General features: G+C 46.0%; 1 protein-coding gene and 1 long non-coding RNA gene across 4 annotated transcripts in view; one reads left to right on the top strand and one right to left on the bottom strand.

Annotated features, from left to right (window-relative positions):
- Positions 1–735: 735 nt before the first annotated feature.
- LOC113035236 (uncharacterized) lies at positions 736–4,013 on the bottom strand. Its single transcript, XR_003274325.1, has 3 exons — positions 3,647–4,013; positions 2,587–2,890; positions 736–918 (listed from the first exon to the last, which is right to left on the bottom strand). It is a non-coding gene; the product is annotated as an uncharacterized LOC113035236 (long non-coding RNA).
- The window catches only part of opn4a (opsin 4a (melanopsin)), a 28,637-nt gene continuing 6,116 nt past the window's right edge, over positions 2,728–25,248 (top strand). The window contains exons 1-10 of one of the 3 annotated variants that reach the window (XM_026190649.1): positions 2,728–2,785; positions 5,739–5,946; positions 20,183–20,325; positions 21,688–21,821; positions 22,589–22,792; positions 22,959–23,130; positions 23,208–23,384; positions 24,095–24,202; positions 24,721–24,916; positions 24,991–25,155. In XM_026190649.1, the coding sequence (XP_026046434.1) occupies positions 5,770–5,946; positions 20,183–20,325; positions 21,688–21,821; positions 22,589–22,792; positions 22,959–23,130; positions 23,208–23,384; positions 24,095–24,202; positions 24,721–24,916; positions 24,991–25,155 (1,476 nt within the window). In that variant the 5' untranslated portion in view covers positions 2,728–2,785; positions 5,739–5,769. Of the gene's footprint in view, positions 2,796–5,738; positions 5,947–10,576; positions 10,816–20,182; positions 20,326–21,687; positions 21,822–22,588; positions 22,793–22,958; positions 23,131–23,207; positions 23,385–24,094; positions 24,203–24,720; positions 24,917–24,990; positions 25,156–25,248 lie in introns of those variants that run through there. The other 2 variants (XM_026190648.1, XM_026190651.1) reach the window with 2 other exon arrangements.

Here is a 25,248-nt window from a genome sequence, read left to right as displayed (position 1 = left end):
ACCTCACTGAGGAAGCAGTCAGCGCTCATTCACAGCCAAACCTCGCGGCTGCTGCCAGCGGTTCCAGCTGTGAACCTCTGCCCTCTTCCTGGTTTTCTAGTGTTTTGCATATTTGTCACACTTACATGTTCAGATCATTAAACTAAATTTAATATTGGACAAAACTCCCTTTTAACAGGTTTTGATGCAACCATTTACAAAATCTGTGGCTGCGTGGAAGCAGGAAGTTGGAAGTGCAGGACTCTGGAGACGGATTATTGTTGGACAACACAAACTCAGAAGGCGATGCAAAACAAAGGCACAGCCAGAAGTTTGAAGCAGGACGCAAAAGACACAGAGAACACGGCGTGAGGAGGATACGGCAACAACACGACAACGACCAAAGGAAAAGTTCAATACCTGTGTGAGGTGAACGAACCAAACCGAGGCGGACGAACAAGTGAATAAACGTGGAGACGAGACAGGTAACAGACAGAGGTGGGACAGGCACAGGCAGGGATCACACAAGAAAACTCAATAATGCAAAAGCCCGAAGATACCTGAAATATAAACAGACTGCAGAGAAAACTGTCGTAGGAAACCAGGGACCAGGTTCATGTTCAGCAGTGAGGCAGGAAACATAAAGGGAAACAATATCAGCAACAGCTGAGACCACCACTCAGAACAAAACTTTAAATGTTAGACACAAATAGAAAAAACAGGAAACACTGGGATTTAAAGCCAGCCATCAGGGTCAAAGGTTACAGTTTATTTACAAAAGGGTGAACCACAGTGCAGTATATGTGTACAGAGAGAAGGGGTCCGGGGGGAAGAGGTAATCCACACACTCTCCTCTTTAGCCACTCTTGTCCTGATCTCCATTCACGCAGCAACACACAGGAATCACAGGGAAGGGTCCGTCAACAGGTCCGGGAAACTCTATGCACAGAACACAGGTTAGTCTAACAGGCGAAGACAGCTGAGAGCACGAACACGGGAGGGTCAGCGTTCCAGAGACGATAACCAGCTCCGCCCAGGGAGAGAGGAGAAAGGAGGAGAGAGAAACATAAAGAAAACCTTTAGCCATCACGAGCCAGCCGGAGAGGACGGGGACCATGACAGTGTTTTAGTTGTTTCACAGAGCGCACGGAGCAGGAAGTGACACAGGAAGTGATCAGCTGATTTCTCACTAACACTCCTCCTGACTCTGTTTGCACGTGCTCCAAATTTTAGAAACAGCTGACTGAGAACAACCGTTTATTCTGCCACGCGTTGGATGTCTTGTGAAAACTTGCTAACACTTTATAACACAACTGCGGGACCAACATCACCCTGCGCGCCACCTTTTCCATCTGCTGCCCTCAGGGAGAAGGTACAGGTCTATACAGGCCAGAACATCCAGACTGGCCAACAGCCTGTATCCACAGGCTGTGAGGCTCCTGAACTCTCTGCCCCCCTCTCACGGACAATAACCATATCCAACTTCTTAATAGCAATGAACTGGTCTGCATTGGTGCATCATATCTTTATTCTCTTCCCCCTCCTGCCCCCCCCCCCCCCTCTTTCTTAAATAGATAACTATCATATCTGATATCATATCTCACAGTACAATAATATTGAATGGGTTGCATTGTTGTATTTTGTCATGTTTCTCAGGTCTTTGTCTGAATTTCTACGAACATTATTGCTAAGGATTGTCTTATTGCATTGGAGTCACACTGGGTTAAATATGTACACTTGGGTTTTAAGGGGTATTTATTATTTTCTTCTTTTTTTTGGGTTGTATGGAAGCCCCAAACGCAATTTCATTGTTCTTGACAATGACAATAAATAAATAAATACTAAATACTGAGAGCTGTAATTACGTTCAGTTTCATCTACATACAGGAAAAAACAATAATGTGAGGAGAGCTGGAGAAGGTTCGTGTCCTGCAGGGTTAAATAAGACACGCCGTCTTATTTAACCCTGCAGGCGGAGGACACCGGAAACAGGACAGGGGGAAGCTTCACCTCCAATACTGAGCAGGAAGCAGCAACTGATCGTTCCTGCACGACCGAGCCTGAGTCTTTATGCTTCCATTACTATGTGAAAATGGACCAAACCAGCTGTTATATTCATCTTTAGATTGAAAAAAGACACCTGAACAGTTCCTTTGGATGGATTTAAGCGCCGTCCGCTTCCAGAGAACGGAGACAGAGTAATATTCAGACAAAAATACAACAAGAAGGAAGAACAAGCTGCAGCCTGGGCTCAGACACAGGTGAACCTGACGAGGACATCCACAGAAAAGGAGACGCTCAGAAGCAGGAAGTAAAACCATGACCAGACAAATGGAAAAGGAAGTTTGACAGGAAGTGGATAAAACACAAATGAGTAAACAGAAAGACAGAAGAAAATAAGAGTAAAATCTGACGGTGACAGGAATCTCTCCACTCTGATGAAACCAGCCTGACCTCTGCTGTCCTCTCATTGTGTCTCCAGTCCTCGCTAAGCTGCAGCAGGCCAGCAGATAATCAGCGTAATGACTTTTCATCAGAGCGCTGACCTGAAGACCCACATTTCCCCCCGCGGGGGAGGCATTCCTCCCTCGTTATAAGTACAAGTACCTGCGATCAGCCTCGTCTGCAGATCGTCAGCTGGTTCTGAGCGTCTCCCTGACACGATGTGAACGTCTGTGGAGCTTTCTGTGTTGGCAGCTGCCTGGAGAAACGTGGAAGTGCGTGGACGCTGAAGCAGAAGATCTCCTCTCGGCTCTGGGCGTTCGAAGCTTAGAGCTCAGCTCGTCCAGCTTCTTCGTGCTTCCAGGTACAGAGAGGTCAGTCTCAGGTGTTCTGCATGTTCACAGCGCACATGGACATTTTTCTGCTTGTTTGGCACTTGTGTGCTGGCTTTGTGCATCTTTGTTTGACACTGTCAGAAACAAAAGCAGAGAAAACTGAAGTGATTCAATGATCACTGTTAAGTTCGTCCAGCTGACGTTCTCGTCCACCTGATCCTGCTGTGAGGTTAACACTGAACACGGGAACGAGGACAGATTTGTTTCCATGTTGCAAAAGGTCATTTCTGATGTTTCTAATTGTTTTAGCTGTTTTATCTTTGTTTGTATTGAAAGACTGTAGTGATTTACAAACAGGTTATAGAGAAATCAAAGACATTACCTTCCTGTGAGTATCTTGTGTTATCGCACCTACATTATAAAACCATCTATAGAACCATTATCTTACATTTGTTGCCATATATACTGTTCTGATACATTATTGGCCAGCTCAGTCTCAAAGCAGACGTTGTTAATGTCAGTGACACTTTTAGAATAAAGGATTGTAAAAGCCACTTAACCAGAAACTGACCGTAGCTTCTACGTTGTGACAGGATGTTTGTGGCTCAGGATGACTTGATGAGAGATGCATTTGACAAACGTCCATAAAACACTGAATAATTACAGGAAGGATGTTTTTATAGGTTTAACTCACTCAAATGCAACATTTGAATGAACAGTTGAAAACAGCTGGAAACTGAGTTTTAGGTGCTTTGTAAAAATAATTCAAATATAATGAATTGTTCAGGTTTTGCTGACATTTAGCTTCGAAGTGTCTGTGCACGAAAAACGAGTAATGTGAAAGTCTGCAGAGCCTTTAAAGGTGTGATGAGTTTGGAGGAAGATAAAACCTTTAAATGTTTCCAGTAAGCTGTGTTGGAGCTGCTTTGGTGGTCTGTGTGAGGTCAGACGCTCCCAGGTTGACTTTCGCCTCCCACACAGTTTCTTTTCATTCTTCTCTTCACGGTCTGAGGTTAGAGTCCAGCCTCTGATTAACACTAATGTGCTGCTCCAGAGGAAGAAAGCCTTTCACCTCTCAGACCGTTTCTTTGAATATGCATTACATTTCATTTCAAATGTTTTTCTCCACGCGTCCTTATCACCTTGGTTACTGTTGCTATACGACTGCCAAGCTTCCCATCGTCAGACATGCTCACTGTGATGTGTTGGTGTCAGTGTTGAACAACGTGGACATTAAAGCTGACAGCCCAGAGTGTGACGCCGTGTTTCACATACACTGGATATACTGACACCAGTGACACCAGTGACACCAGTGACACCAGTGACACCAGTGACACCAGTAACACAGGAGCGAAGGCTGGGGTTTTACAGACCTACAGACTGCACATTATCTTTGGACCTCTGTGTTTCCCACAGTGACCGAATATAAGTAACGAAGGTCCAGATGTCTTTGTTGGTGTGCAGCAGCATCGTCCTGCATGGCGTCCTGTCCGCGGGCGCAGAACCAGACTGTCTGTTTTCTGTCAGTTGTTAACGCTTCATTTTATTCTGATATAACTGACGAACGGATCAAAAGTCCACCGACATCATCACAAACCTCATTCTGATGAAAACTGAAGATCAGACTTGGAAACTTGTGGCTGAGCAGCGACAGCAGCAGGTCCGTGGTTTGATCCCGGCTCCTCAGGTCTGCACACTGAACCCTAAAAACAGAGCAGCCATGCTGTCCTTAAACAGCTCGAGCTAGCAGATAGAGGCCACGCCCCTAATATTTAAAACATGAACACAGTAGCTGTGTCCCTTTGGAGGACCCGGCCTTTGCGGTCTACGTGGGCCGGGTTTCTTCGAAGACCGAGAAGGCTGGAAGTGTGAGGTTGTGAAATGTGACGGTCTGGCCTTCAGATCTGCGTCAGCGCTGTCTCGGTGGAGTTTAATAAACTCGGCCGTCTGCTCCTTGCTATCTAAAATATAACAGGACACTGGAGTAAACTCTCGACCGTCTCACACTTCTGTTTAATCAGTTTTCTGTTTGACGTGTATTCAGCTGTGTGAAAATCCCGGAGGAACCCACCCGATGGATTAATAACGTTTTATTTAATCTAATAATCTAATAACTTTGATCTCAGCCAAACCGATTTACTCCAGAACAAATAAAACACTGAAAAAAGCCAAACAACAACATTTTTAAGTTATCCGAGTGACTTATATATCATGTTTAAGCCGAGTAGCGACAGACAGCGGGGGTCTGAAAACGATGAAGCCGGGAGTCCGCTGCTCTCACGGGCTCTAGTGACCATTGAACCCCCGGGTCAGCTATCGAGCTGGTGGGTAACAGACGTCACCGAAAACGTCAAAGCCCTTTTGCAAATATGTGATGTCTTGATAAACCAAGCAGATATTTGAAGTTTACACAGCTACATTCTCGCCTGGAAATATGTTAAAAGTTTATTTTGTGACCTAGAAAGAATAATAAGAGTAATATTAAAACTAAGCAGCGGCCACCATTGTTGGAAGCTGAAACCGGCTCGGCCGCGCTATGAATTCTGGGACATGGTGGGCCACGAAGGACACACCGACCCATCCTTCAAATCCGGGGAAATGAAGGATGCATTTGAAGGAGTCGACAAATTGGGACAGCCTTCGTCGCCTGGCTGTGCCGTAATTGGCCTACAAATGCGTCCTCCGAAGGATGCAGCCGACGTTTTGGCGGCACAGCTAGTGTAAACAGGTGAGTGATGGAATCCAGGTGTTAGGAAGTAGGCGTGATCTCTGAGCCCAGACTCACTGCTGCCTCTGGCGGATGTTAGAGGAACTGCGGCTTTTTTCTCACAGAGAATAAAACGAAACCGTATAATGCTGATCACGTGTTGCTGTTTGTGGCTCCTCTCTCTCCCACCTGTCACACCTGCAGTCAGACCTCCATGAACTAACCCCCCCCCCCCCCCCACCCCCTCTCTCCCCTCTCTCCCCTTGTGCTTGCAGTCCGCGAGCGGAGCAGAGAGCAGTTCAGAGCATGCGCTCGGCGCGGCAGAGCATCATCTCCTGCAGCGACCGTGAGGCGAACTGTACGGCCGCGCGCCACCCGGACACCCTGGAGCTGTCAGGATCCTCCGCGTGGAGCTCCAACGACTCGGCCGTTGACGCGCTCCAGCTCAAGGAGCTCCAACTGCCGGCTGCGGCCGCTACGACCGTAAGTCTCCCTCTAAATCCTCTGATTTCTTTGATTCCTCTGATCGCAGGATCCAAACACACCTGAGCAGCTTCCACCTGCCAGAGCGCGTTTTGATCCACTCGGCGGTTCTTCGGTGGTTTTACGCACGGCGCTTGCGGCGCGGGAGAGCGGAGAGCTTTGTTTAAACACAAAGAAAATTCTGTGAAGTGTGACAAACCGAGCAGTGAGTCAGACAGAGTCGGTACCGGTACCTGCGGTTTAAATCTAGTGCTGAAAACTCAAATCTCACATTCATAGTTTGAGGTTCGCTTCGTCGGTGTCCTCGGGGCTTTAAAGTGCAGCTGATCATTAATCTGACAACTAACTGATCAGCCTCATATCATGAGCTCATTAAAGTATTAATTAAATTATTGATCGGGAAAAGTGACGTTAATTCAGAGTGACAGCAGCAGAAATCAGAGAGCGGCGGTCTGAGTGCATCCAGGTTTACTGCAGGCTCTGTGTGTCTGTATGAACCCAACAGCGCTTAGCAAAGCACATCTGTACAGCTGTGAGCCCAGCATGCTTTCTAGTTAAACTGAAGTTAAACACATGCTGACACACACACACACACACTGAGGCTGCGGAACACGCTGCGGGTGGCTCAGGTGATTGGTGGCGTGCTGAGAACAGCGTGTGAGGCTGCTGTGTGTCCACACACTGATTTCAGGCTGATGTGAGGTGTGGCGCTCTCAGAGCTGCTGTTGTCAGTGGTGGAGTCCGCGTTCTTCTTTCTGATGTTCTGCTGGCAGGTTGGTGTTTACTGCAGGTTGTGGTTCACATGCTGTCTTCCCTCGCAGCGGTTCAGTTGCTTCAGACCAGCTGGGTGACGGGAGGTGGAGGCGGTTTTTCTCTGCTTCAGTGCATAGTCAGTGTCATGGGACCTAATCATAGTGGTGGGTTTCCAGCAGCTGACTCTGGCCTTCTCTCGTCCTTTTCCTTCCCCCCTCTGCTCCAGGTTTTCTTCCTGGCTGGACATGAATCACCTGAACCTGAGAGCTCTCCACAGCAGATCACCTGCCTCCACCTCCTCCTATCCCAGCATGCTCCTCTGTCACCTCTCCTTCACTGTACCCATGAACCACTAAAAGTGAAAGTGTGATCATAGTGGACTGTGTCACGGTCCACACTACACTACACACTCAGTACAGCACCTCACTGTACCGTGCAGGGGTACTTTGGTATTGTGTCCTTTGCAAGAGGTGCTTGGAGTTGTGCTGCTGTGGTTTACAGTCTCCAACCTCTGGTGGCAGGACGCCGACCGTCAGGGGCAGATTCCAACCCGAAGCCTTCAGAGGAGAGTTAACACTCCTGCAGCTGTGAAGCCTTTAGTTAGTTTACCCTTTTTGGCCCTCCATAAAGTTTACATGGTTGCTTTGGGCCAGTATGAGCCGTCGGGGGAGCGCTGGGGGGCGTGCTGGGGCACGCTCGTGTAGATCGAATCTGTGCCTCGCCTGCTAACAGTCTGTGTTCAGTGACTTGGGATGGCGGCATTTAGACGACACTTGTTTTTAAAGTCAGAACATTTTGTCCTTCCTGCTCTGGCTGTCATTGGTTGAGTCTGGGCGTGATGTTCGAGGAAGTCTGTATCACTGCAGGAAACCTCAGTCCAGTAAACGGTTCTGTGAGAGCCCCGCATTTATAAACGACGGCGCTGCAGGAGGTCAGCTGACGCGCGCAGGAGGCTGGGAGCACTTCCCGTGACCAGCAGGCACACAAATGTAGGTTAATGTGACACGTTCACACTGCTCTTGTTTGCAATTTGGCATTTTGATGACATTTACATGTGATCTTTAACGGTTTTATCACACAGCAGCATCTCCCAGAAACAATGTTGTTATAAACACAGACTGTAGATAGAAGATGGCCACACAGTGCTGTAAGTTCAGCGTTTTGTTGCCACGATGTCGTTTTATTATGAGGTAAAAACATCTGGACGAGAGTCAGCCTTGTTTTCAGTCACAGCTGCAGACAGATGCTGGACCCCAGACTTCACCTGAAGGCTCTGATTGGGGGCGGAGCCCTGCAGGCGTTACGGCGGGAGGCACACGCCAGCGCCTCAAGCTGCTCCTCTGTCTTGTGTTTTCATTTGGGACCAGCGTGCAGACACATTGCTGGCTGATAACCTTTGGTGATATTTAAGGGGGCGCTTCGGGCCACGTGTGAGTCAGAGCACGGCTTAGAGCAACCAAGCAAAGGTCAAAGGTCGGTGCTACTGCTGCTGCTGCCGGTGCAGCTGATCAGAAATAAGCAGAGCTGAATCTGTGCCGGCTTGGTCCGAGTCTGCTGAGCTCGGTGATTGGTGCATTTCTAAGCTGATGGTGATTGATGAGTAAACAAGGTTAACGTCAATTTTTTTAGTTCTTCGAGGAAAATCCTTTCCGTGGAAATCAATCCACAAAGAGCTGAAAATGCAACATAGTGTGCATCTAATCTGCCGTTCACCATCACAGGGTTATCTGCTGATCCTCCCGGGGATTAACCTCCTGAGGCGCAAGGTGCTGACCCTCAAAACACGTCAGTGTCCTATTTTCCTCGATTACCCACAAACCAGCCCAAGTTCCACCGAGTGAGTCATCGATTTTAGGAGAGGAGTCTGGAAATGTTTTCGAGGATCATTCTCCTTCCACGCAGCCCCGACTTTCACTTTGTTTTAAACTTCATGTAAATATTTGCTGGTGTCACTGACTCATTAATTATCAATGAAATCAGACTCTTTAATGTCCATGGTTTGAACGTCGTCTCCCACAGAGCATCACATTTCTGAGCTCTGAGAAGCAAACGATTAAAGTGAAAATCAGACATTTGTATAAAATCACGAGTACATTTAAGGATGCGGCTAGTTGAGACGGTTTCCTTTGAAACCACAGAGGTCATGAGATATGCTCAAAGCTCAGTTTTAAAGCTCTTCTCTTCTGGCTGAAAGTCTTACGTCTCACATGCCAGAGGATCTTGGTGTCATAATCAAAATCCAGGTGAGGAAGTGGTTCCTTACCTGTGGAGTATTAAATCCCGTTCTTTTATATTCTTTACGGCCAAAAAAGACACGGCTCAAAGTGGTCTTTTACTTAAAAAATGATCTTTAATTTTACATGTCCCGGAATATGGAGACCTGAACACATGAACACACAAGGTCTCAAGCAAATAAAAGGAAGCCAGGTTATTTATGTACTTCTCGACGTCACACCACACTTTAAGTTTCGATCAAACAGCCTAGTTGGTTTCACTTTCTGGCTGCAGTTACCATGCTTCTGCAAAAGCGGAGGGTCTCAGAGTGGAGCCGCTGCTCCATAACTGAAAGGCACCTATAAAGATACCAGTATACACTGCGTCACCGACCACCGAGCCGCTTTATCCTCCTGACTTCGGCTCTTCTGTCTGATTTTGTAGCTTTGAAGGACCAAATGAACCGGATTAGCATAAGCAGCAGCAGAGCCGAGATCAGAGAGTTGATCTTGGACCTTTGAAGCGATTCTCCAGGCATTAAACACTACCATCCTCCTTCTGGGCTCTGCTCTGAAGCTGAAGGAAAAGGTCTCAGCTCATTTCTTAGATTTCTGAGAGCTCCGCGGCTGGACGGAGAGGATCTGAAGCTGGATGCTTGTGTGCTTTGTGGCTGGTGTAGCAGCACTAACGTGGCTGCAGACGTTAGATGTTGTTTGGCAGGTAGACAAAGCAAATGAAGAGTTTTTGTGGCCCAGAGGGTTCGTTTTGCAAAGCTCCATCAGAAGCTGAAGTCATGTGGAGCTGAAGCCTGCCATCGGATCTGTGCCTCTGTGTGACGTCTGTCTGCACTGTCGTCATATATTTTCATCCTTTGTGTGCACAGTAGACTTATAGTCAAGACCGCCTAAACCAAGACCAAGACAGCACCAAGACAGGCCGAATCAAGACCAAGACAAAGTCGAGACAAGACCGAGACAAGAAAGTCTTTAAACTGCAGGTTTACGGGTGTCGAGCATATTTATGTGTATTTGCGATGCACTCGCACAGCCCTCCTCACCGCTGTCTACTGTCTCACTCACTTACTGAGAGGACAGCACGCTCTCATGCTCTCTGTTTTTCACATAATGATATTATCCTATATCCTCGCATGTCATTGGCCACAATATGGAGGGATTGGAGCATAGCTGAGCCACTGTGTGAGAGCCGAGCAGCTCTCACACAGTGGGAGACCGAGACCGAGACAAGACCAAAGTCCGTCGAGACCGAGACCGGTCTTGAGACATCTCTAGTGCACAGTTTAATTCTTCTACCATCTCCAAGGAAACAGGAGACGTCCGATGAACCGTTATCTTCAGAGTCTATTTGCTGTGAGAAAAAAAAAAGCAACATCTCTACTAATTGAAATGTTCGATGCTTCTCATACCAAAACACACCTCTGGCTTTCTTTTAATAAATATTCTGATGGTTGAAGTTTGTCTGATTTTCAGTATTTGTTCTCTTCCTGAATTCTTATTGTTTAGCAAATGTTTCAGATAAACACATAACCTGGATAAACGCCTAATTCACCATCCAAACCTACCTGTGTGAAACAGTAACTGCCCCCTAACCCTCGTGACTGGTTGCTCCACCCTCAGCAGCAGAGATAACGTCAGTGAGTCTTCAAACTTCAGTCATATCGCTGTGGAGGAAGTTTAGCTCCGCCCTTGTTCACAGGACTGTTTGGATTCAGACACATTGGAGGGTTTTCCAGCACGAACGGCTGTTTGAATATTTTGTTAATGAGGGTCAGCCAATCAGAAGTTATCTCAAAGGGGGAGGAGCTACAACAGCTTGTTTCAGACAGGGTGAAATGAGGTTCTGCACCGAGGCCCAGGATCAGACAAAGAAGGATTATTCTGAACTGTGAGTCATGCAAAGCTGCTCTAGGAGAGGAGAGTAGGTCAGGTATCTGAAGTACGTCTATGATTATGATAATAATTTATTTAAAATCAGCACAGACACGTTCGCCTCCTGTTTGAGCCCCTCAGAGCTTCATAACATTATTTCTGTGTCAGCATGACTGGAATCTCTTCTGTAACGACTGTTGTGTAAGAGACCCTGAACACACACACACACACACACACACACACAAACACACACACACTGAGTGCTGAAAGCTTTCATGTGATACAGCAGTTCAGTCAGCTGTTGCGTGGGAAGTTTTCAAGGTTGACTGATAAAAAGAGGACTCACACACACACACACACACTCACACACACACACACACACACACACACACACACACACACACACACACACACACACACACACACACACACTCAGGTTTGTTTAGCATCTTAGTGAGGACTCTCACGGACGCAAACCCGTTCTGGACTGATGTGCAGGCTGCCATAGACTCAGATACTAAAGGGCACAGCTGTGTTATTTAAAGTCATTTCATTTCTCTGTGCTGTTTTTGTTGTTGTTGTTTTTGTTGTCGTGATTTTAGACACGATGAAGATGCTTGTTTTAGTTCTGGGTGTTCTTGTGGTTTTGGGTCTCTTTCAAGCATCTTTGTGGTTCTAATGATGAATGTAATGATTACTGTCACACTTCATGTTTTTTCATTCATCATTTGTGTGTGTGTGCGCGCGCGCGCGTGTGCGTGCGTGTGTGTGCGTGCGTGCGTGCCAGAGGTGTGGACTCCAGTCACATGACTTGGACTCGAGTCAGACGCGAGTCATTAATTTTATGACTTTAGACTTGACTTGAAAAAATGTTGTAAGACTTGTGACTTGACTTGGACTTTTACACCAATGACTTGGGACTTGAATTGGACTTGAACCGGTTTACTTGAAAAGACTTGATATTTTACCCCAAATATAAAATTTAACATGCATATTATATAGAGATTGAAAATGTGACGTCATTCACGGGTAGAACCGCAAAGGATTCTGGGAACTCGTGGCAAGAAGTACTAGCGCACGCAGGCTTTCAATTAAAATCAGTTACACAGCGATAAAAAGAAACACAAAAATGTCAAGAAGCTGTTGTATTATTAACTGCAATAGCCGGTCGCATGACAGCCACGGGAAGCCGACGGGTAAAGAGATCGGTTGTTATCGGATTACGTCGTTGAAGAGAAATTGTTCGAACCATGTTTCCAAAGTAACAAAGATGCGACTGGATTGCAGCCATTCAAAGATCAAATATAACGTCCCAGAACCCTCCAGCTCACAGGTTAGTCTGCTCCAAGCATTTACACAAAGGTCAGTGTTTTTTAGTACTTAATACGTCATTTTCATAACATAATTGGTGATATAGGTTACAAGCAAGTCTGGCGCTGAACAGAAATTGTCGCGCTATGCTCCTTTATTTATTGTGCATAAATAGTGAATTGTCCTGACACAATATTGCGTTTCGCTTCTGTTATTATGGTACATTGACAAAAACATATACTTTTATTCACAGGATAAAACAGTTGTTTTGTATCACTAATTGCCCAGTACGATTACAGCATACAATATTATTGTCACTGCTACATTTCTGTGATGCTACCAGAAATTATTTCCACTGCTAATTAATTACACTTGAGCTCAAAGGTCCTATTAATAAACGGTTAACGAATGTGTATTTATGACGACGATTTGTGAGACTGGTAAACTTATGATACGTACGATGGTCTTTCGTTCTACACGGTGCGTTTCAAGGTCCTGCACCCATCCGTCGGTAAACTGTACCTGGGCTTGTTGCAGTGACCGGAAGTTACTAAACTTCATGAGTGTATGCACTCACTCCAAGAACCGTATGATTATAAATATGCATATAAATATGCTAAGATGAGATAGCTGACTTCATCTAACTAGCAAATGTTGTCCAGGCTACGTTGGTGATACAGTTTTTTTTTAATGTGTATGATATTTTTGTCATGCGATTTTAAAGCTGGTCCTACAACCGCATCCAAGAATAACATGCAGCTTATCTCAGAACTGTCGGTGAAAATTATTCTTGGAGCTAGGTTTAATTGAGCTGCATTTTAAAGAGGTGCAATTTCACAATTTGTGTATATTTTCTAAGTTCACTATTTTGTCATGTGTTGAGAAAAACACAGATTTAAAAATTACATGGTCTAATATTTACATTTAGCATAACTGCAACATGCTTTTTTTCGTTTTTTTTAAAGACTCGAAAGGACTTGAAATTCAAAGTTTCAGACTTGTGACTTGACTCGGACTTTTACACCAGTGACTTGAGACTCGACTCTGACTTGCCTGACATTACTTGAGACTTGACTTGAGACTTGAGGATAAAGACTTGAGACTTACTTGAGACTTGCAAAACAATGACTTGGTCCCACCTCTGGTGCGTGCGTGCGTGTGTGTGTGCGTGTGCGTGCGTGCGTGCGTGTGTGTGTGTGTGCGTGTGTGTGTGTGTGTGTGTTTGTGCGCTCAGAAATATCCAGCGTGAGGCCCTAGCGCTGTGAACCATCTGATCTCTTTTTTTCAAATTAAAAGCATGTGCCTTTTTCCTCGCTCTGTTTAACCTCGTTACGTGAAAGTCACCGATGCAGCTAATGATTATTTTTTCCAGAAACATATTGATCAGTTGTTCCAATATTTGTCGATTAAAATCTGAGAGATGGGTCGTGTCTGGTGGTGAAACACAGCTGCAGAAATACAAAGTCGGTTCTGATTGTTGTTGATTTTCAGCTCATTTTCAAGTTTCCACTTTTATATTTCTTTGGAATTTTTCTGTCTCATTGTTCAAACACTGAAACCTGTTCCAGTTCGGTCAGTGTGAAGACAGATGTGCTTCCAGGGAGACGTTTAGGCTATTTTATTGATGTTTCTCTGCAGACTCAGGTTCTGTTTGATAGATTTATTTGTGTTTTATGTTTTTAGAACAAACTAAGATTTTTTTTTGTTGCATTAAAAAATCAGCTGTAACGTAATTATTGATCTTGATGACAGACAGGACTGTGGAAGCTTCCTCTAATCATCTTACCAAAGCAAACCATCAGATTCCACTTTCAGATAATCTGCAGCATGAAGAATAAATGTCCACTGTATTACTGGTGTTTTCGCATTAGTGTATTAGCCGCAGGGTAAATCATGTGTCGGAATGAGGAAAGCTGTGGTCTCATCATCGTCTCCTCTCTGGAAGATTCGAGCCACATGAAGCCTGCGATGTGGATTTTCTGCACTGCTCTTCCTCACAGTCTGACTTCGTCTGATCCTGTTATAAGACGTGGACGGCGTGCTCAGATGGAACATTTCGCCATCATTTGTGTGTTTGTTTATGTGTGTTTTGTGTTGGGATTATGCAGCAGTGGAAGGCTGCCAGTGAGCACGTGCAACGCTCTCTTATATTGTGCACTTGCTCCACTGCATTTTTCCTTCTTTATGTCCACACAGATTGTTTTGGTCGTTATCGTTTGTTCACGCTGTGAATGAAGCGAGTTTTGCAGATTCATTTAAACACCTGCTGTTCACTTTGAAACCTGCAGTTCCTCTAGTTACCACCACACTAGAGGCAGGCTTCCATTAGCTAATCTACATAGACTGTATATAAAAAATGAACCACAGCGACATCACTCGTTGGTTTTGGTGTTTTCACCCTTTGGACGAGAGCGTGAAGTTATCAGCTAACGTTAGCTTGCTTGCTGTGTGGAAGCGTCACACAGACACAGAGACCAGATAAATTATTCTAATTAATACAGATGATGTCATTAAAAATGCTCCAACAGAACAAACACGGTCCGGAGGTCCAGTTCAGGTGAAGCTAGCAGCTACAGCCGCCTGTGCCACCATCATTAACCTGTCGGTCAAAGAGGCCACGCCCCCAATGATGCAAGCTTTAAATTATCTATAAACACTAGAATAGTTTGTGTATCAGGTGGTAAATGTGTTTATTTTTGCGATACAGGTTTAACACGGGAGTCTATGGGGCTGACTCACTGCTGCCTCTGCTGGATGCCCGAGGAACTGCAGGTTTCAGGGAAGGACGTTATTGAGCACTAATTAGCGGGTATCTGTGGTGTGTCATACAGTCTGTGGCTGCAGTGGGGATAACGTCTGGCTTTAAAAGAAACCCACACGTGAAACTGGAGAACAGACACCAGTAGATGATGTCGCTCTATCTAGTGCCTGCAGTTTTCTGTCATACGAGCAGCACAGCGCTCCTGCAGAGAGAAGCAGCAGGACCTTCAGCCTGCTGTGAAGCGTCCAGCAGACTCACGAGGTGCAGAAAACCAAACCAGCTGGAGATGTTTGACCCAAGACGTAGAGGGAACAGAAAGGACAGGAACTTTAACCTTTCAGGTCAGCTGATCTCAGCTTTTACAGCCTCTTCCTCATCTTCCTCATCCAGGAAGAACAGCTCCTTTCTTTCTTTGAGTCTACAGCAGCAGAAACAAAGACGCTCTGTGATCAGCTGACCCACCGATAAGTCTCCTCCTGTCCAAACTTCAGCCCGCGAGCCTCGACTTTCAGATGACTTCTAACAGACAGCGTGAGATCTCTGAGGACGGGAAAAATGTCCCTGCAGAGCAGACGAGGGACGATAATGAGCACGCATGAAGCTGCGAAGCATTAATTCCACGCAGAGCGATCCGAGCACGACTGTAATTACAGCGAGACTAAAAACACTGATTGTGTTTCATTATTAAGCCGCTGTACGCCCGCACTGATCCGCTCATTCGTATCGTCCTGCACTTAGAGGAGGCTAACCTTCATTCATGCGCTCCATCATCGCTGCTGTCATTTCAGACCACGTGTGCTGAAAACTCTGCACACGTGTTTTAGGGGCACCTTCATGTCAGCTATATATATTTATATCTGTATTATACTGGAGTCTCTACAATTAGATCTACATCTACAAATATGATCTAAATATGACTTATATTTGATAATATTTTGTTTCCTAATGTAGTGATTATCGTATCATTTATTTGACTTTAGTGTTTCCTGTGGGAATAATAACAAAAGTTATTATTACAAATGCTTATTACTGAAATACTGCTTCATGTGTCATGATAGTTTTTTATATTCAGGAGTTTATTCCAGCACAGCATGTGATTCATTATTACTGAAACAATCAGACTGAATATTTTGGTGATATTTATGATTTCTCTGTAATTCAAATTCAAGTGTATTTTACTTAAATAACTGACTTTAGCTGCAAATACAGTGGAATGAGGAGGTAACAGGAAATAAGCTTTTGTAAATATAAGTGTTATTGAAAAATGACCCAAACATGAAGATGCTAGCATGTTTGCTCTCAGCAGTGATCAGTAGTACTAATGAAAACCACGCTGAGCTGCTGAATTTAGACGTGATTACAGGTGAAGCAGCATCTTCAATGATGATCACTGATAACAGACTTCTGTGACTGCACATGTGGGCAGATGAGCAGTAGATGCACGCATCAGCGTCTCAGTGAGTGCAGGGGAGGATTTCTGCTGTTGCAGCGATCCTCGCTCGGGTGTCGTGGTGAAACTCTGAATCCTCTGTGACGGGCGCGCTCCGCTCCACGGAGTTCATCAGCAGGGAGGATCTGTGGCCTCGCGGCGAAACGGAAACGGCCGACGAGACGGAAAACATTTTCATAATAACGACTCTGAGACTGCAGCAGCATGTAGATTCAAACGTCCCCGTGTGACTTTGCATTTTAACCTTATCTCTCATTTCAGTAATCCTCCACAGTTTACTGCACTACTTTTGTCTCTGCGGGAACGGATTCAGCTTCGGATTTTTTGATCGGTAAAGACGACGATGTCACGTCCCAGTGGAAGTCGCCGGAGGAGGAGCTTCCACACGAGCGCCGAAGGAATCGCAGCGCTCCGGGTGTTCAGACCTCCCAGAAGGAGACTCAAAGCACCGAAACAACAGAGTCTCTAGAGAGTACCAACATACAACGGCTGATTTTACACCATGTCCCAGCACTAGTTTAACTAACTAGTACTGATGGTGAAAACCAGCCGGGACACAAACTTTAATGTTAGTCCCTCACGTCCATGTGCTCGGAACTGTCCAGATCATCAGTATGTACAATGACAATAAAGGGTCATTCTATTCTATTCTATTCAATCTCTGAAGACGTAAAAATAAATAACAGTCAGGCTGTGACGGTTTCCACGCCTGACCTCGTCAGTCTTCTTCGTTGACCTTTATTCTCCTCGTTGTCGAGGTTTCCTGCTTTTCCCGGCTCGTTTGCTCTTGCGTTCCACCTCACCGGTTGATCCTTGCTGCTACACGGTGTGCTTCAGAGCTGCTTTAGCTCCTCATGGATCAGGTTTAGCAAGCTGCAGGAAACACCCCTCAGAGGTTTTGAATGATGTTGACATGACATCATCATGACATCATTGGTCAGACCCTCCTGTTCCTCCACATCTCAAAGCTGCTCTGTTAAACTGAGATCTGTGACGGTGGAGCCGTCTGAGTGAACTATGACATCAGAGGATGGTTGAGTGAGGTCAGAAAGGGATGGGCGTGGTCAGCAGCAACACTCAGACAGGCCGTGGCCCTCACCACAGCAGCAGGCTGAGCACTGATACAGGCAGGATGGAGCCACGCTTTAAACTGACTCACAGACCAGGAAACGTTTCTCCATCTTCTGCTGTCCAGGTTGCTGTTCCTGCTACAGGACTGTGCTCTTCTGTCCATCTGCGTCAAGGTTCACAGACGCTTTTCTGCAGATGCTGGTTTTAATGAGTGCTTATTTGAGTTCCCGTTGCCTCACCATCAGCTCGAAGCAGCCTGGCCTTTCTGCTCTGACCAACCGCGGCTCATTTCTCCCTTTATTCACTTTTCTTCATCATCCTGAGGCTCCGTTTGAACTTCAGCAGCTCTTCTTCAATTATGTCCAACGAGCTGCTGGCGTGCTAAGGAGCAGCAGAACAGGTGTACCTAATGAAGTGGCTGGAGTGATGGAGGCGTTGCTTTGTGTCATGTTTTGTCATTTTTCCGAGTCTCTGTGTGAGGCAGGCCGTCCGTCCTGAGCTGAACGTTTCCCTTCCTGTCCCAACCTGTCAGACGCCATCATCATCGAAGGCGGGGCTCTGAGAACAGCTGATGGTGGATGCGACTGCATTCATGGGTCACGGCAGGAGACAGGAACCATCGGCGTCACACACGCCAACGCTGACCTGTGTGTGTCCGTGTCCAAACTGCTTCACGGCTGAAAACAAGCCAAGAATCATTTATACGTTGTTCTGTTCTGCACAATCCATAATCCAAGTTATTCCACTGGATACTCGGGGCCAGAAGTTTGTGGACAGCTCACACCACTGCTGTGTGTGTCCCCCATCCAAGCCTGTGATTCTGCTAAACACAGGACCTGAATGCATCATGCTGAGTTTACTCTGCAGTGTTTTGTGTGCAGCACACTCAGCATTTATCCCCACAGTGGATGTTTCATCACTGCAGCACAGACTTGTGTCGCGTTTCATCCCATTTCTGTGGAGAACGCAGTGATGCCGGCTGTGACGCATCAGCTGCAGTTTACCATGTTGCCGGTTTTTGCCACGTCAGCACGGATCCACCCGTCCTCCAGAATCAGACGCGTGTGGACGCGACCGCTAAACGACTCTTCTTCCACGTTTCTGACAGACGTGTGGCTCGTTTCAGTCGGAGACAGAATCTGTTTGCTGCATCTGTCAATCACGGATGACGGTCTTGTGGTAGCCCCACCCACAGATGCTGATGTCACAGGTTCCACCTTTGTACTCATCGGCATGTTAAATGGCAGTCTGGCGGCAGGAAGTGGTCTCAAACACAGCTTTAATGCTGAACTTTTATTTTGGAAACAAACTGTTCTGATAAAGAAACAAACATCCAAAAAACCCGACCTCTCAGGAAACACGATAACAGAGACACGGAGCCTCACACAGCTCATCTGCACGTGCACGCATATTACATCACGACATCTTCAGTGTTTCTATTCGTTACAGGACACGCTCACATCTGACGTTTGGGTTGTTCTTCACCACGTGCTCGTACAGGTCCTGAAACAACCTGAAGATAACTCAACAGAGTCCAAACACAAAACTCAACATCTGCAGCCCTCCCCACACTGTCCTCATAACGCCTCTGTGTGGGTTTCTGATTCGCTGCCATCCACAAACACAAACTGAGGCTGTGACACACAAAGATCATCGATTCAGGATCTCTGGTGTTTCATTCGATTGATTAGGTTTGATTCGTTTCATTAGACTGTCCCTCCGCGGAAAAGGCTCAGTTTGTACACCAAGATGATTTCAGTTCATTCTCGGCTCTGCTTTAAGTTTTCTCCTGCAGAAATGATCGAGGAGCGTCCGTCTCCCTGCCAGAGTCCATCAGGGTTTTAAACCGCTTTATTAAAAGTCCAATAATTCGAGTCGCTCCTCGGGCCAACCTCCAACTCTGATTAGCTGTTCCTGATGTTTCTGCTGGCACTGATCTGAGGCCTGACAGGGAGGAGGCTCGGAGGAGGTTCATTAGAAACAGCGATGGACAGACCTGTGAAGACGCCGCCTGTCAGGAAGGATTTAGGTCGCCGGTTAGTGATTAGTGAAGTCTGTGAGCGTGAAGGCTTTCCTCCGAGTGGAATAACAACATCATCGACAGGAAGGAGTTTCTGGCCTCGCGTTCTCTTCTAGTCTTTAGAAACGATCAGTCCTCCAGCTGCAGGTTTAAATCTGTATTTGTGTTTTAAGATCAATCTGAAGAGGACTTTTAGTTGAACAGGAAACAGGAAATGCTTCGTCGTGTTTGGGGTGTGTTTGTGAGGCTCTTTTGTTTCACACAGGTGCTTTAGACCTCCCAACAAGAAAAACTGGGACATTAAACAACGACGGCCTGTCTCTAAATACGACCATCATATCTCAGCCCTGCATCTCTGTGTCATGGTTCTGTCGTATGTACTTTTTACTGCATTTTCATTTCATTAAACAAAGCTCTTACACTAACTGACATGCAGGGAAGCATTCCACCTTAAAAGCTTCCAGAAGCTGCTGTTCACACGTTAACAACGCGTCACAGTCTTCCTCCCCTCAATCCCAGCTGCTCCAGCAGACCCCGAGCCTGGTTCTGCCGGAGGTTTCTTCCTGTTAAAATGGAGTTTTTCCTTCCTACTGTCGCCAAAGTGCTTGCTCATAGGGGGGTGGTCTAGTTGTTGAGGTTTTCTCTGTATTATTGTAGGGTCTTTTTCTTTCTTTTCAGATAGTGACCCCCTGAAGGAAGCAGCTGAAAGTTTCGCAATTGCTTTTGCAGAGGTGTCACGTTCTCTTGTCATTCTGCGTTCGGTCCTGCAGGTGGCGATGGTGCCCGAGGCGCCACGCCCATTCCCCACCGTGGATGTGCCCGACCACGCCCACTACACCATTGGCTCCGTGATTCTCACCATCGGCATCACGGGCATGATTGGGAACTTCCTGGTCATCTACGCCTTCAGCAGGTACGCTCATCACCGTGCTGCTTTCAGGTGAAAATGCAGCCTTAGGCCCCAAAAACAGTTACTGTTCATTTTATTTTAATCTAAACTTGACTAAAACTCTCACTCATGTATTTATTTGTAACCGCGGTGCTGCACAGTGTGAAGTCTTATTGCTTTGTGATAACTGTAGTAACTTCATGTGTGCATTGTAATATATATATAAGAAGCTTCTACACTGATCAAATGATAACACAGGGTGTCACATGTTAAATCTCAGGTAATCTTCAGATTTGGGTTAATTAGCCGTAGAATAATAGTTGCACAACACAGCATGAAAGCTGAAACAGTTTTTATATGTTTCACAGTCTGAAATTTCTCATCTCTGCCCTCAAACGTCTCCTGTTCAAATGAAATCATATTAGACACGACCGACACTTCTAAAAACTCTCACTTCTACTCTTGGACCTGCCGTCCAGGATCAGATAAAGAAGGATTATTCTGAACTCTGAGTAATGGAAAGCTGCCTCAGGAGAGTCCAGAATAAATATTTGGAACCTGAAACGACTAAACAGATTTAGCTTTACTTGTTAACAGAGGCTCAACTCAAACTCATCTCATCCAGGATTTCTTTATCTGCTCATTGGCTACAGACAGGCTCACAGGCTTACAGAAGTCGCCCAGTAAGAAGAAAGTAGGCTTAATGGATGGTCTGAGGGAAAGTATAAGATGGATAAGGAGCAGAGAGTCCAAGAGGAAAAGGATGGAGCTGGAAATGAACGGTCTTTAAAAAGAACGCTGGTATAGTGTTTGAGGATGAAGCGCATGAGCAGCTGCAGAAGCACCGGAGAGAAAGGACGGCCCGTAAGGCTTTAATCAGAGGTTCCTCATGCTGGGATAAGTAGGAAATCAGGACCTCTGTCTGGAACGAGCTGCCGCTCATTTATCGAGCAGCTCTTTTCTTCTTCCATGTCTGCAGAGAAACAATGAGCACAATGATTTCAGGAGTTCCTTTAAGAAGCTTTTCCACCTAAGAAAAATTCGATGTGCGCATCGATCTGCCTGTTCCTTGGATGGGCATCGATCCTTCTTCTGCTACAATCAGCTGTGGTTTAAGGCGAATGCGTCATTGATTAAACGTTCATGTTCAAGCTGAAGGAGCCCTGAGTGCTCTCCTTCAGACAGACTCAGTCATTACTGAAAAACATCAAACTGTTCAGATTTGGATCATCTGCTCAAAATTCAGTTTTATTTTCTGTAAAAGACAGAATTTCACTAATGTAACAATATCACTTAGTTAAAGTTAGCAGTTTGTGGGAGGTTCGAGTATTTTTCAGCAGTTTTTCTGTAATTAACAAATTAATTCTGTTTAAAATGTCTTTGCAGGAGTCGCAGCCTGCGCACGCCGCCCAACATGTTCATCATTAATTTGGCCATCACTGACCTCCTGATGTGCATCACCCAGTCACCCATCTTCTTCACCACCAGCATGCACAAGAGGTGGATCTTTGGAGAGAAAGGTACCAACTGCATGGCTGATATTACAGATGATCTCATTACAAATGCTCCAACAGCACAAACACGGACCAGTTCAGGTGAAGCTAACAGACAGCTAGCAGCTACAGCCACCTGTCAGTCAGGCCACGCCCCCTTTTTTCTTTTTTTGTATTTCTTTCTCGGACAGAATACAAAGTTGATTGTAACTGTTACATTTTTTTGCTTTTAAGAGTGTGATCATGATAAAAGTGTTTGTAATGTTGTGATGTTTTCACTGTAAGGAAAGGGGCTGGTTGACCTTGGATGACCCCTAAAAACCTTTAGCGGCACCAGTGAAAATGTTAGCATCACAAACGTAGCGAAGGTGGGGGGGCCCACTTCACTCAGGGTCTGTCTATAAACGCGTACACTGCCTTCTGCTGGATGTAAGTGAAACGACAGAGGCTGGTAACACACATGTTTGTCTTATGGCCTTATTGTTGCGTAGAAACCTCTTGACCAATCTCTGCCTTCCTAAAGATGTTCTTGCCTCTTCACAGGTGTTTTCCTTCACCGTGTCCGACGTGTGACTGAATTTGAGCTTCAGGGCTTAAAATGACTGATTGTTTTATTTTCTATCTGCAGCTTCTTTTCCATTCTTCTCCACCACGATGTGAACCAGTAACTTTCAGCTCAGAGAGAAGAGCGCTGTGTTTGAGTCGCTCAGAGAGACGCTGAGCGAAGGAGGTTTATTTGTCACAGGAAAGAAGAGAAGTTTAAAGCGACTCTAATCCCTCTCTGTTGCCTGCAGGCTGCGAGCTGTATGCTTTCTGTGGCGCTCTGTTTGGGATCTGCTCCATGATCACGATGACGGTGATCGCTATCGACCGTTACTTCGTCATCACGAGGCCTCTCACATCCATTGGAGTGCTGTCTCGGAAGCGGGCCCTCCTCATCCTCGTGGCGGCCTGGGCCTACTCGCTGGGCTGGAGCCTGCCGCCGTTCTTCGGCTGGAGTGAGGACACGCGACACAGCACATTTAGAATACTGTATACGACAGCACGTGACAGTAACAGCGTTTATCAGACTGAATAACACTTTAATGTCAGGTAGACTTCCGACAAAGATCCAGATAAAAACGGCGGTCCAAAGAACCACCTCTCTCTGTGTTAACGTTTCAGGCGCCTACGTCCCTGAGGGCCTGATGACCTCCTGTACGTGGGACTACATGACCTTCACGCCGTCTGTGAGAGCCTACACCATGCTGCTCTTCATCTTCGTTTTCTTCCTGCCTCTCTTCATCATCATCTACTGCTACATCTTCATCTTCCGCGCCATTCGCACCACCAACCAGTCAGTTTGAATCTCAGATGTCTTTCGTTCAGCTGTGCCTGACTTCAGTGACTGACTGAAGCTCGTGTGCGTTTCAGGGCAGTGGGGAAGATTAACGGCAGTGTTCACAGTCACGGCAGCACTCGTGATTCCATGAAGAGTTTCCATCGGCTGCAGAACGAGTGGAAGATGGCGAAGATCGCGCTCATCGTCATCCTGCTCTACGTCATCTCCTGGTCGCCGTACTCCACCGTGGCCCTCACCGCCTTCGCCGGGTAAAACACTCAAACCTCCACACCTATGAAAACGTGTGTGTCATCTGAGTCGAACTACAACAAAACTCTGAGCTTTGTGTCGCTGATGGCCACTAGGTGCCGCTCTCCGTCTCTTAGAGAAATGTGGCTCGTTTATTTCAGCTCATTTACATTTTTGTCCACTGCGGCTTTAAAGTTTGAAAGATCTTTGTTAAAAAGTGTTTTCTCATCCAAGCTCATCGCCGAGGCTGGTGAGAAAGAAAGAGTGGCTGACGCTGTAAACGAATTCAGAAAACAAAAAGCTGAAGTCCTAAATGACAAAACATTTTTAAAAAGTAATAATAATATTTAAAAAGCTCCTATTTTGTCAGGTCCTCTTGTTTTGCTTCATATTTTTAAAAATTAGGATACAAAAAGTGACTTTACTGTAACTGAAATGGTAAAAACAATTTGGAGAATGATCTTAAATACCAGGAGCTGGACAATCAAAGTTTAAGAGGCCTCAAAGAGAAAAGGAGCTGAAGCGAGTTGTTTCAGACTGGGGGGTAGGGGGTGGGGGGGTGGAGCCATTAAGAGATGGCTGAGGTTCAAATTCGACCCGTGAGTCACGCAGAGCTGCTTAGTCCCAGGATACAAACCGAGTGTGAAAGGAGCAGCAGGGCTCGACTGTCTGAACCGATGCTCGTTTAACCCGGCGAGCCCCACATTAACCGGTGTGTTCTGGTTCACAGGTACGCAGACATGTTGACACCCTACATGAACTCTGTCCCCGCCATCATCGCCAAGGCCTCGGCCATCCACAACCCCATCATCTACGCCATCACACACCCAAAATACAGGTAAACCCCATTTCACAGGTAAAAGACTGACTGCAGCCCCAGTTCTAAATAAATGTACAGAGTGTAATCTACATTTATTCATAATAAAACATAGAAAACATATCAGATGTTTAAACTAAGAAAATGTTCAATTTTCAGAAAAATGTGACCTTCGATTTAGTGACACCTGATAAAACATGTAGCAGCTGATCAGGTTATTTGGCAGCAGGTCCATCACATGATCAGTTTCTAAAACAGGAAGGAGAGAGTTTCTCAGAAGTAAACCTACAAGCTGTGACTCAGTTTCACTGTGAACATCTCATCATCAGCATACTCAGAGAATCAGACGAGGCTGATAACTGTGACCTTCGGGTGCTTTAAAAATCAGTGCACGGGCTGTGAGCAGTTCAAAATAAAACAGGAAGTGAGCTGAAAAGGAGACTAAATATCACAAATGACTGGACACTGCATTAGCTGCATGAGCCACTGAAGTACTGATCGGTATAGACTCCACACTGACCTTTGACCTCTCTTTGCAGGATAGCGTTGGCCAAGTACATCCCATGTCTTGGCGTGCTGCTCTGCGTCCGTCCTCGTGACATCCGCTCGACCAGCAGCAGCTTCGTGTCGACGCGCCGCTCTACTGTGACCAGCCAGACCTCTGACATCAGCAGCCAGTTCAGGCGGCAGAGCACTTTCAAGTCCCGCCTCTCCTCTGCCTCTGACAGCGAATCGGTAAGCTTGAAACGGTTTAATCAGGAAGTTTAAAAAACGGTCAATGTTCAGGAGCGTCCGTTTAACCTCTGCAGGGTCTGACAGACACCGAGGCTGACCTGTCCAGTCTGGGATCCAGACCGGCCAGCCGTCAGGTCTCCTGTGACATCAGCAGAGACACCGCCGAGCTGCCCGACTTCAAACCCTCATCCAGCTTCAAGTCCAAGCTGAAGAGCCACGACTCGGGCATCTTTGAAAAGGTAAACTCAGAGAACGGAAGATGTAAAATAGTGGATAAATTGTGAAAGTGTCACAGAGAGGATCGAACCGCTGACGCCATCAGGACGAAACAA

Source organism: Astatotilapia calliptera, chromosome 13 (assembly GCF_900246225.1).
Source record: "Astatotilapia calliptera chromosome 13, fAstCal1.2, whole genome shotgun sequence".
Classification (NCBI taxonomy): Eukaryota; Metazoa; Chordata; class Actinopteri; order Cichliformes; family Cichlidae; genus Astatotilapia; species Astatotilapia calliptera.
This window is presented reverse-complemented; position numbering and strand designations above follow the sequence as displayed.